This window comes from Chelmon rostratus, chromosome 17 (assembly GCF_017976325.1).
Source record: "Chelmon rostratus isolate fCheRos1 chromosome 17, fCheRos1.pri, whole genome shotgun sequence".
Taxonomy (NCBI): Eukaryota; Metazoa; Chordata; class Actinopteri; order Chaetodontiformes; family Chaetodontidae; genus Chelmon; species Chelmon rostratus.
The window spans coordinates 16,793,583-16,806,131 of record NC_055674.1 but is presented as its reverse complement, the minus strand read 5'-3'; the positions used below and the strand labels follow the sequence as shown (position 1 = coordinate 16,806,131).

Sequence of the window (12,549 nt, the reverse complement as noted above, 5' to 3'; positions counted from 1 at the left end):
GTCGTAAATGACTCAAGTCTCGACCTGATGATGGCGCTCAATGAAAAAAATGAAGGGATCAGCAAAGTCACTACAGTTCATCCTGAGGAACATGAATGTGTCTTTTTACTGTCACCATCCAACATGTGGTGGCGCGAGAGGAAAAGACAGACGATCACCAAAGTCACGAGGATTCAGCCTCTTGGTGACTGTAGCAGAAGTGTGTCTGAAAGCAAACCTCGGCTTATGGCGTGGACAACTTCACAAGACCTATCCTGTTTGGCGTGTTGTGTCTACACAATGTGTCTGCAGCTCTCCAGAGACAACATGTGGACTGCTTAGATTCACGCGTATTCAGCACTGCGCAGTGAGGTTTGTTCAATACGACAAAGGAGAGGGAGAAAACAAAAAGTGGGGGTTGATGTAGTGTAGGTGAACTCTGGCACACACTCTGTTTGTGGTTTTATTTTGACATTTACTCACTTGACTGTTGGCTGCAAAAAAGCCCCAACTCAGCAGGCAGCTGCAAAGTTATGTCTGCTGATTATCAAGTCGAGAAGTCATCTGCTCCCCTGTTTAACTGGAATCATGCGAGGAATGGCTTTGAATCATGAATAAACGCTAATACCCTTGGATTTAAACCATCTTTAGAGGAAATTCTTACACTGCATGTATGTTTTTGTAATTATGGTCCTCACACATTTTGGTCTTAAAGAGCCACGCTGTTCGTCTTGACATTATGTGTAAAAGAAATCACCAGGATTAAGTCTGTACCAAATGAAAACCTAGCAGAAAGCTGCCCAGCATCCGCGTCTCACCCTTAATCCCCCTCTACGTGACTCCTGCAACTCGGTGTGCATTCATGCATTACCTCCCGCTGCCCTGCCGTCAATCTCACACAGACGTTCTACTTCTAAACAGCAGACTGTCTCCAAATTCAGCATCGAGGTGGGATGCCTGTTTTTGCGCGGGCGCCCGAACAATTCCCAACCCCCCGCGGGCTTCAAGCAAGGACGGGGAAGAGGAGTGCGTGGAGGATTGTTGACTGTGACAAACACACACAGGCGTGCTCAGGCTCATTCAAACACACACAGGGGTCAACCACCATGACAGTGTGGGAGGGTCTCCGAGGGACCACAGACTGTGACCAAAGACACGAGATGGTTCATAGCTGACTGGTTGACCTTAAAGGACGATGTGGCTTGTTGGGTCCCAACAACACTGCTACCTAACCAGCAAACACCCATTGGAACAATATAATGACCCATCGTGACCAGAACCTAACGAACAATTTGACAAAGGCCAACCCCATTACGAACCATGACCCACCCATTATCACTGGTTAGTTCCAGTCAAGTCCTGTTACATAACATTAACCGTGTTGGAATTCATTGGTGGTTTGTTCCTGCAGTTTACATCATGCTCACTGAACTCGAGATGAGGCATCGAAGCATTTGACTACTTCTACATTTGTCAATTATACCAAAAATACTTTTTACACCCTCAGAGCTCACTCAGGCCTGATCGCCTCATGGTAAGAAGGTCCAAGCTTTGATTCCCCCCTGTAGCTGGACTAACCCTCTCTGTCTGCATGGGTACCTGGAATTAAACTGAGGGTTTTAAACTGCCTCTTGAGCACAAGTAAATTCATCAAAAACCATAGCGTATTTTTCCACCACTTCGTACAGCGGAAGCATTTACTACTGCAACCACACTCACAGGTGGTGTAAAAAGCCAGCCATCATAAAGTTGCGGCCACGTTCTCTGGACTCTGGTTTAAGCCTTGATACAAAGTTGGGGTCATGGTTAGGATCAGGCTTTGTTTGAAGTGCGAAGCAGGTGTTGTTAAATGTAATAGAGTATTAATGAACACGATGCCCTCCTAAGTGATGGAGGAGTTTGTGTGTGTGAAGTCAGGTGTGGAAACATGTGGAGGACCTCTGGGAATGTGCATCCATGCAGAACAGGAGCAGCCTCAGTGTTACTTAACTGAAAGCCTGTTCAAGCTCTGCTCTCCTCTCTCATCTCATCTGTTTGGATGTTTCGGAGGATCCCATCGTCTCTTAAACTCTTGCCAAAACGTATATTTTTAAACACCAGTGAGAAAACTGTAATTGTAATCAAACCCTGCCTTTGTTCCAGGTCTTCTCCATCAGCAACGACAAGACGATCGTAGTAAAAGCAAGAAGAAGAAACCAGGCGATGACATTAAACTGCCCTGACAAAATGCGTCTAATTGTCTTATCTTTGGCATAACTGTTTCGCTCTGGCCTGGATTCCCTGATGAACAGTAGTGAGGAAACAGGAGGCCTTTGAACAGGAGGTTACACAAGCATCCGTGTGGCGCCACGCACTCCCTACACCTTCCAGCTCTTTTATTTTCCTGTTTTTATGTACGACAAAGGACAGGGACACGCTGTACACAGATGACCACATAACTGCCCTGTCATCAAGCACATACACACTAACACTGACACCCACCTCTGTCCTCTATCTGTCCTTTTCTCTGTTCACCGATGAGGGTCAATATGAATCTATCACTCGTTCAGTCGCTCACTCAAAGCTGCCTCCCTCTCCAGGGAACAATAGTCCTCTGACGGTGACGGTGAGGAATGTGTTTTTTGGGCCCGAGCATCTGAAAAAGCCAGGAAAGCTGAGAAAACACGTCCAGCGCACCTTCCCCTCGCCTTCCACCACCGCGGTCAAGGCCAAACAGATGAGTGTCACGTCTTTGTGGGCAGCATGACTGAGTCAGTGTGTGTCAAGCCGCTCTTCAGCTTCACCAGACAGGAAGTTGTACCTAACGATGGGCTGAAAACACAGGAAGTTGATATCAGCGTGCCTGGAATTCCAGCATTGTGTTCTCTCCGCAGAAACAAGAGCGGCTTATGCATCGCTCAGGCACAATATGTTCGTGATGTAAATGCGTGATTTTGCATCGCGACCTCACACATGCATGTACACCACACATGCCTTACACACTCACATTTGCTTCCAGAAATTGACAGACCCTGAATGCTCCATGCGACCCTGTCAGGCTCGACAGATGTGGAGATAAACAGGGCAATAAATTACGTAACACTGTGAAGTTGTGTGTGTGTGTGTGTGTGTGAGTGAGCGAGAGAGAGTCTAGCTATGCACAGCTCTGCAGACAGTGACATCCACCCGGATCTCTGCTGCCAAATTGCTATATGTATGTAGGCTACATAGGTCTAATGTGAAAATGTTGCACCTGATAACAAATATAAACACACTGGTTGTGTGACCAGGTTAACGAACGACAGTGCATGAGATGAAGGAAAAAATAACCACATTAAGTTTAGTATAATGAATGAAATGCGGTAGGTGCTAATTGTACATGTGATGTGAATGGACAGAAGGGACAGTTCTGCCATAGGCTACAAAGTCAAAACACAGCACCACAATTATGATGTTGTGTATATTTGTAATTTCAGTGAAAACAGCTTTTTGTTGAATATTTGTGAAACAAAGCTGAATTCTTCTATTATCTGGAACGAAGAAAATCAAAGTTTTGATTAATTTGGTAATAATAATGAGGCAGCAGACATACCCAGTAATGGAGTAGAAAAACTGTAGCTAAACCTGCCGAAGCAGATCTCAGTGCTGCCATTTAAGCTTTGGACTCTGGCGAAATTAATGCAATTATAAATCAAAAGCTTAAATACATTCACTTGTAGATTCATGGAGTAAAAATACTAATGGCAGTGAGGCCGACTAACCTCACTGATATGAATGAGAAATATCTGTTGGAACAGAGCAACACAATTCTACAGCACCACAAACTACATCCTCCAAAATGACGGTTAATGTCGATTCATTACGTTGAATCAACACTTCTCCAACAGTTCATTCAATAAAAACTAAATGTTATAACCTTGGTCAAGGCAGGATTTATTGCAGGACTGTTGCATCAGCTTTTGCTAGTTGTACCTTTTAAACTGTCAACAAACATTTTACAAATCTGCTATGACAATGTAAAAGAGCTGCAAACATCGCTAACCATAGCAAACCATTATTTCACCGGATGCATTAATCATTCATGATCAATTATTGACATCAGAATAGATATACGATAAATAACATACCTGAAGAAGTGGCCTGGCCTATGTATTAAAGGTAGCTTTGACATCTTTTCAGTACCTTGTCATTTCCTTTCAATCATCTCTGTAGGCCTAAAATAAACAACGACAGCACCGGTGCCGCACGGTATAACAGTATCAACACAGCAGCATGCGGTTAACACTGTACATATACATTCAGCAACACATAGGCTACAACATCGCCCACTAGATCCAAACTCACACTCCTTTGTGCAAACATGCATACGTACGTCATTCCGCTCCTCATCTCAGCTGTGAGAGAGCCAGTGAATGTGAGGAAGTAGTAAAACAGACATGGCCCTTATGAAACATCTTACATGTTTGGGAATATAATCAAGAAAATAAATGAATTTCATCTATATATATATATATATATATATATATATACATATATTTATGCTAAGATGAAGTCCATCCCTTAGATTCACTTGCACACTCACGGGCTCAGCTCACTACTGCCCTCCACTGGTCATCCAACTAACCTGATGTTTGCTCAGATAAGTCATAAAACCATCAAAATGGTTCTCAAGCAATTCTTTCTAATGTGTAAAAAAAGCTCTTATTCATATGCATGATTGCATTTTTCAAATTGAAGCATACGTGGCTTAAAATAAAGCTGAATAAAAAAAACAAAACAAAAATCACTGCTGAGGAAGCCTGATAGGTCTGTCCTGATATGCTCATCTCTTGCAGGTTATTTTTCTGCCTGCACGTGGGCTGTGGGAAGGTGGCAGTACCCTGAGGCCTGTATGGTGCCCCCTTGAGGCCAGGGACTGAAAGGTCCTGAGGTGTAAGGTGAAGGCTGGTGGCTGGCGGTGGGCTCGCCGAGGCCTGGCCGAACGTCCGTGTCATCTGGCCACGTCGTGGCATCTGCGCGGCGCTGGTCCTGCTCAGCGCTGTCGTGCCTGTGTGTGTTCGTGCTGCCATCGCCGTGAGATACAAGATCCTGTGTGGACCTGGACTCGTTTCGGTTGGGTAGACGCACGTAACCTTCCCCGTAAAAGGTGAAGTTTACAGGGGAAGGAGGCGCAGAGTCATCTGACGGGGTGTCTGTCTCTCTCACTCCACACTTGACATCCACTGGATTGAAGTTTGACTCTGATGTCTGCCAGACAGTAACAATGCTGTTCAGTAGGACATTTAATGGCTACAAACTAAAGTGCTACTGAATTAAAATATCTGATGCAACTGTAGGAATACATGATGTATGTTGGACTACAGATATTTCAGCAGCTAAACACAAAAGCACAAAGATGAAATCTTGAATCTCATATCATGTTTCTGATTCCCATCGAGTGCTTCTGAAGGTGTCCAGATAGAGATGACCCAGGCTGCGACTGCGAGCGACTGACCTGACAGAGGATGTACGGCCCGCTGAAGCTCAAGGAGGACGTGTCAGAGCTGCTAACCTCCACAGCAAGTGGGTGCTGGTTATCACACCTCCAGCAGCCCTCGTCCTGCTCCAAACACTTTTTTTCACTGTCTTTGGTTGGCCACAGCGAAACATCCGAGGAGCTGCGGGGAGACGCAGAGCAGGAAGTGTTTTTGCCAGATAACAGAGGGTCGTCTGTAAATGATCTGTCTGTCTGTGTCTGGAAAAGCTGAGTGCGGGGCGCATTACCATGTGGACACGCTGTCCGAGTGCTGCACCTTGCACATGGACGTGTTCTCGCTCTGCATGAGGTTCCGGCTGGTGGCAGACTGGCACACAAAAACACATCCTGGTTTACGATCAGACAAACACAAACATGCAGAACCATTTCTCGATGGAAACGGTTGCATCAAACTATACAATGACGCAGTCTCACCTTGAGCTCAGACAGGATTTTGCTTTTGCCTGGAGAAGGAACTGACTCCACCCACAGAATTACCCTCCTATTTGTTAAAAGTAAAGTATGTAAAACAGAGTTTGGTCACACTTTAGTGCAAAGTAATGAGAAGTACTGATTTTTAAATGTTCTATATATGCATTCAGATTTACTGGCTTAATTTGATTGCATTTTAGACTTAGACTTTGTAGACTTTGTAATATGCATGTGCTCCACTCCATTTATCTGATGGCTGCAGTTACATTTAATTTAACTTTAATCTTTAATAAAGCATGTGTATAGAAAACGAAGGACCTTTGACAAGCTGGAATGGTGCAGTAGAGCATGAGGAAGACTGCGGCCACACACACGCTGACGGAGAAATAGATCAGGGTGGTGAGGGACCAGGTGGCTGTCAGGGCACAGAAAACACCAGAAATGGTGATAATGATGAGAATTCAAACACTTCATCCAGAAAAAAACAAATATCAGCATCGACACTGTCTGTATTTGTGTGCATGCTGCTGCTGTACAGTACCCTCACTTGAGGTCCAGTCCACAGGATCAGTCCATTCAGAGGGGATCCCCCCGTAGATGGAATCCTCTCCGGGGACGATCAGGGACCTGACCTTCACCTGGTAGCGCTGGGACGGGGCCAGAGAAGCCACCAGGATGTTCAGGGACGTGGACCCCTCTGAAATGTTCCTGATAGAACATTTCTGAGACAGAAATGCATTCAGTTTTGCCAGTTAGTGTGTGTGTTTAAGGCATGTTTGATCATGTGTATGAGAGCGTTGTTAAACGTTTGTCACCTTATCCTGTATCCTGTAATAGCAGAGCTGATAATAGTATGTGAGTATGGGGTCTTTGTTCGGTTCAGTCCATTCCACGATCCAGCTGCTGCCTTTCTCCCACACCTTTACCTGCTGTGGGGGGTCGGGACGAACTGCGCAACAAGAGATGACTTTGTAGAGGTTTTGCATTTTTCAACATTATAGCTTTTCATATTTGCATGGCGACTACTGTAAACAGCTCAGTTCTCTGACTTTTGACTTAAAACTATCTTCTCTGATTGGCTGCTAAGACACTGACTGGGGTGCAGTAGCGGCGTTCAGACACTAGGTGGGGGCACTCAATCACCTCTCAGCTGCTGTGCTCTGTGTGTCTGCACAGCTTCCTGCAGTTTTATCGCCCTGCTGTGTGTTTAATTTGGCAGGACACGTTATCTCTACCCCCCGCCTCCCCACCTCCTCTCAGTCTCTCCTATAACGCTGTGCCCTCTGTCTCGTGTCGACTCACTGTGTTGGTTGGCCTCAAAAACCTTGGCATTGCGTGTTGGTAGGAGCTCCAGCAGCAGATGTGCAGGGTCGGTGACAGTCAGTGAGCAGCTGTACCTCAGCACCGTCCCGCTGAGGTCAGAAGTGACTGTCGGGTTCACGCAGCATCTCTCAGACCTGAAGGCAGGGATTAAAAGGGGGGGGGGGGGGGGGGGGGGGGTGGTCACATGAATGGAAGAATGAAGGATAACCAGGTGGCGTTGTCAGCGTCACACTTGTCTTACGGTGCAGTCTGGTTGCGTCGACAGGCCAGCTGGTGGGTAATGAAGTGAGCCTGCTCTCTGCTGACCTCCCAGCTGCACATCACCTCCTTCTCCCCGTCCAGCACACAATGCAAGCTGGGAAACTGCCCGGCGTCTAGAGCCAGAAAGAGAGAGAGAGCTGATAGCAACAGCTGCAGAGCTCCAGACTTTTCCCCGGCTCCCATAAAAACGGACGGAGGAGAGAAGATTAGAAATGTGAGGACAGGAGATAAGGAGCGGGGTCTGTTTCGCAAGAGAAGACCCTTCTGGAGTAAAATGATCCAACTCATTAAATACACAAATGGTTAAATGTCAGAGTTGAAGCTAATTTGTGCCAGTTTTGTTAATGGGTCGCGTTTAGGTTTTAAATGATGCTGAATGCTGTCCTGGACTCACCCTGCTCAGTCTGCCACGTCGCCACAGGACTCCAGTGGCTCCACTGGCCCACGCTGGTCCGGGCCCTCACCTTGGCTTCATACCTGTGACCTGGAAGCAACAGCCGCTTCTCGAGTGTCAGACTGGTGTTTGTGACACTCTCAGTCTGCAGAGAGCATCAGGAGAGCAAATGCTGAAGTCAAGGTCAAAGACATCTTTGGAACAGAGCATCGTGTGCGTGGTGATACATTAACTACACTTGTCCACATGTCCAGCATGTTTGATGCTAACCGTCCAGTTGTCCTGCCTGTCCGTCCTGTAGCGGAGCTGATATGTGATGTTCCTGTTCAGGGAGGAGGAGGAGGGGTAGGGGCTGGACCAGCTGAGCCGTCGGCCTCCGTCACCTGCATCGTGCGTGGACAGACCGACTGGTGGCCGCGCTCTCACTGTACAACACAGAAGCACGCAGCCAGCGGTGGAAGTGATGGCACTGCATTCAAATGTTTGCTTTAAATGTGTTCATTTGTGACTGATGTCGTGTGAACTCACAGCGCTGAGACAGAGCCAGAGGCTTGCGTGGGACAGATGAGCAGAGGGTTTCTGTCTTCTCTTTGAGGAAGAAGACAGTGTGTCTGATGCCGATGGAAAGAGCACTAGTTTTATACCTGCACTGGACCGTCCTGTGCTCACTTGTGTCTTGTGCTGCAGGGCCGTAAGGCAAACACTGCTCCCTGCAGGGACACGGACACAGAACTGAGGGATGGAAAACTCTGACATAACCCCATAATCCTACACTATATCCTGCGTCGTGAAACAAATTAGTTTTAATCTTTCAATGCAGTGCCATATAAAACGCTGTCTTTGATGTCAGTCCTCTACAACTACCCAGCCCCGGCCTTGTTACTGAGTGTCTCTTTGCTCCCCCTGCTCTCGTCCTGGCCCCTCTTCTGGTTTTACCTGTTGTTTTGTGTCTTGAACCAGAGCTGCAGCGTTGTGTTCCCGTGCTCGCTCCACTCGCAGTGGACATAGGATGCATAGTCATTGTAGCACTGTAAAGATTTCAGCAGTGGAGACTCTGGGTGGGCAGGAAGAAGGAAGAAAGAAGAAGAAAACATGGATTCAGAAGATTCCTGTGGCAAGTTGATTTGCTGGAATATTCCTACTATGCACTTTTTCTACTTTTGATAAGAAAATCTAACTTCAAGCCCTCCTTCCTGACTGACTGCAGCCTGTGGATTCCCTCCCTCTTTAGACCTGAAAGATAACAGGGCAAACTTTCTGTCTCCTCGGCAGGACAGTGCAGCTGTCCTGATAAGGCTGGACACAGAGGTCATAGCAGGCTGTGCTCATCACTGGCTCCTTCGAATGTATTACATGTGACCTCATTATCATTTGTTTTATTGTGTTTGTTTTTTCTTTAAAACTTGATTGTCTGCACCTAAAAGCGCCTGTAAGAGGGCCACACATTTAACTCAACCATGTAGTTTATGATTGTAAATGTATCCTGCACCTTAAATTTCACTGAAAATCCATTATGGTCCTTTAAGAGCTTCTAGTAATGACAACAAAAAAGGTCATAGCAGGCTGTGCTCAACACTGGCTCCTTCGAATGTATTACATGTGACCTGAGGGAACCATATGACGGGACCTAAGCAGGCGTAGTCTCTTGTTTTAGCATCCATCACTCATCACTGGGACATGCAGTAAATCTAATGGTTACAGCGAGGCTTTGGCCAGGACTGGGCGGCTTTACAGACGCTGCTCTTCACTGTTCTCCTCTGTCAAGCTTCAGTAAATGTTCCTGTTTAGGACGTCCACATCTCTGCAGTCACAAGTTAACCAGCTCTCAACATCTCTGTCACACAGCTGACCCCCACTGACACTGATCCCCCCCCCGTTAACCTTACACATTAACTGAAGTTCCGTGCCATGTGACTCAATCTGACTCTGCGTTACATTGACGCACATCTTTTTTTTGATTGCTACATGTACATTTCAGATATTCTGATACTGCACACTGTGACCTTTTGCACATTCCTGCACAAAACTGCACAGCTCTTTCATTTTAATAACACATTGTACTTTTTTTTCCAATGTTTGTTCAGATTTTCTTGTTTTATTTTTTATTTATGCTTCTTGACTCGCAGTACTTACTTTTTTATCTTTCTTTGGATTCTTCTTATCATTATTATTTTCGTTATGCACCAAAACACCGAGGCAAAGTCCTCGAATGTGAAAAACTGCCTGACAATAAACCTGACTCTGATTCTCTTTCACTGAACGACTGATCACATTTTAGAGGCTGACAACACATTTTGCACAAGACTTAGCAGTGGAGTTAAAAGCACAGTTTTCCCACTGAAGTTTGGTGGAGCAGAAGAATAAAGGAGCAGAAAATCTCAAGCAAAGAGCAAACACTTCAAAACGGCACTTAAGCACAGTACTTGAGTAAATATGCTTAGTTAAAGTCAACCACTGATTGTAACCATCCTTTATATTCATATGATGTATCACACAAACTGCAAAAAAACAAAAACAAAAAAAAAACCCATCCATATATCTAGAGATTTATCTGAGCAATGATCCAATTTCTGATCTAAAATATCAAAAACTGATGAACTTCAAAAGATTTTCAAGCATTCAAGTTCCCAAACAGTGCTGAGTGCTGCAGGTGAACGCCGCAGAGACTTACTGTTCTGTGAGCTGCTGCTTGCATGGATGCTGCAACGGTCTGGACCCGAGAAAAGAGCTAGAGGAGGGAGCGCTGACCAAAGCGCGATACAGAAGAGAGGCATCATTCCTGGAGACAGACACAGCCGGGAGCACGCCCCCCCACCCTCCCTATTTTTTTCCTGAGTCGGTCTCACCAAACGTTACTGTGTGCATTCACATCGTCAAGTCTCCTGTGGAGGAGAGGGGAGGCTGGGCACACACAGGGAGGAACGGGTAAAGGGTAATGAGATGATTTGTTCATTTACTAGAAATAATGAAGAAATGAGTCATGACCACACTACGAGCACTCACTTCCGCTTTGAATGTCTGCTTGTTGTGGGTTGTCGCCACACATCCGCCTGTCTCTTATCTCTCTCTCTCACATGTGATATTAAAAAGACACACATTCTGTCTCTGGAGACGCACATCAACGAAAAACACCAAATATCGACTGCGCACATGAGCGGTTTGCAACTCTGCCAGGCCGACAGGTAGTTGTTTACAAGAGCATCATGCAAATCCTGCTTCCATTAAGTTCTGAATGTTCAATTCATTATCATTTGTTTTATTGTGTTTGTTTTGTCTTTAAAACTTGTCTGCACCTAAAAGCGCCTTTAAGAGGGCCACACATTTAACTCAACCATGTAGTTTATGATTGTAAATGTATCCTGCACCTTAAATTTTACTGCAAATCCATTAAGAGCTTCTAGTAATGACAACAAAAAAGGTGAAAAAATTACACGATTTCTACAATTCTGCATGTAGATGGATGATAATGTGACTGAATATGGAATAATTACTAGCTTGAACACACATTTGTTGTCAAAGCTTTAATTCATTCATTTGTCAATACTTTTAATACATTCATACATTTTACTGCAGGTCTCAGAATACAAATGACAAGAAATAGTATTGAATTTAAACTATTTTGCTTGTTTTGTAGCAAGACTTGTGCAAAATCTTTGTGTGTGTGTGTGCAACCCTCTTCACAGTTAGAACATCTTCAAATAAAACGTGAAAAAAGAAAGAGGGGAGGTGTGATAACCTCAGCACGGTGGAATCAATGGTAACACCAGAGGGGGGATTTTAAGGGTCGCTCATGCATGAGAGGCTCCACTTCTGCCTGTGCTGCTGTTTACAGTAGCAGCTTCGGGGGAAAACCCACCAGGAGAATGTGGGAAGCCGACACTGATTCTGAAACCAAATAGCCTCCTTTTATCGTCTGCATGCGGGAGATCACATTGGGCGGCAGGCTGACGTGAAACCTTGAAATCGAACAGGTATTGAAGACAACCTGCACATGACGGCGGCCGAGAGTGGGAATGAATTGAAACCGAGTTAAATGTGGCCATGTTACACAATGCTGGCCACTGTAAATTCACTGTAATCCAGCTAATTTCTAAGTAAGTGGATGTCAAAGCGCCGCTCAGCACTTTTTAATATCAGAATGAAGACCAAGAAGTCCAGCTGCCTTTGACGTCCTCCAGATAAATGTGTCCTGATGCCTTCATGGCAAAAGAGAGCTGAACACACATTAACCTCACCCTATATGACCTCCAACTGTGACAGATAAAACCAATATGAAACAACCGTGACACTAACAAAGCATCCAAACAGAAGCAAACGCAGTAAATCCTTCCAGTTACCTACCTCACATGATTTCCTTCGCCCGTCTGTCACCATTGCTTCCTTCTTGTCAGCCAGCTCCTCATGAACACTGTCGAGAACTCTGTGGGAGTTTCCTCTGTGACAGCTTCAGGTTCCTCTTTCTGACCACAGTGATAATGTCTTTCTGGCATCAACACAACATCATGTGTTTTAATGCGCAAAACGCTCCAGCTACTGGTTGTTCGTTTGAAACCTCCAGTTATTCTGGAGCCACCGGGGGCGCAATCAAAGCGGGTGCCGCGGCCACCCTTGTGGATTTACTGAGCGCCCGTGTGTGAAAAACGTGTGGAGGAGCCACTGGGAGGTG

The 12,549-nt window shown here is 45.6% G+C and overlaps 1 protein-coding gene across 2 annotated transcripts; it reads right to left on the bottom strand.

Moving 5' to 3' along the window:
- Positions 1–3,751: 3,751 nt before the first annotated feature.
- On the bottom strand, positions 3,752–12,314 carry csf2rb (colony stimulating factor 2 receptor subunit beta). Of its 2 annotated transcripts, none has more exons than XM_041957146.1 (15): positions 12,225–12,314; positions 10,555–10,784; positions 8,820–8,937; positions 8,412–8,593; positions 8,154–8,308; positions 7,884–8,028; positions 7,470–7,602; positions 7,208–7,362; positions 6,721–6,854; positions 6,453–6,627; positions 6,224–6,320; positions 5,909–5,975; positions 5,722–5,801; positions 5,453–5,615; positions 3,752–5,205 (listed from the first exon to the last, which is right to left on the bottom strand). In XM_041957146.1, the coding sequence occupies exons 2-15, from the start codon at positions 10,658–10,660 to the stop codon at positions 4,795–4,797; spliced, it is 2,121 nt and encodes a 706-aa protein (XP_041813080.1). In that variant the 5' UTR covers positions 10,661–10,784; positions 12,225–12,314; the 3' UTR covers positions 3,752–4,794. The 2 variants fall into 2 exon arrangements, with proteins under 2 accessions (XP_041813080.1, XP_041813079.1); XM_041957145.1 differs by having other exon boundaries at positions 3,753–5,205; positions 6,447–6,627.
- Positions 12,315–12,549: the final 235 nt, after the last annotated feature.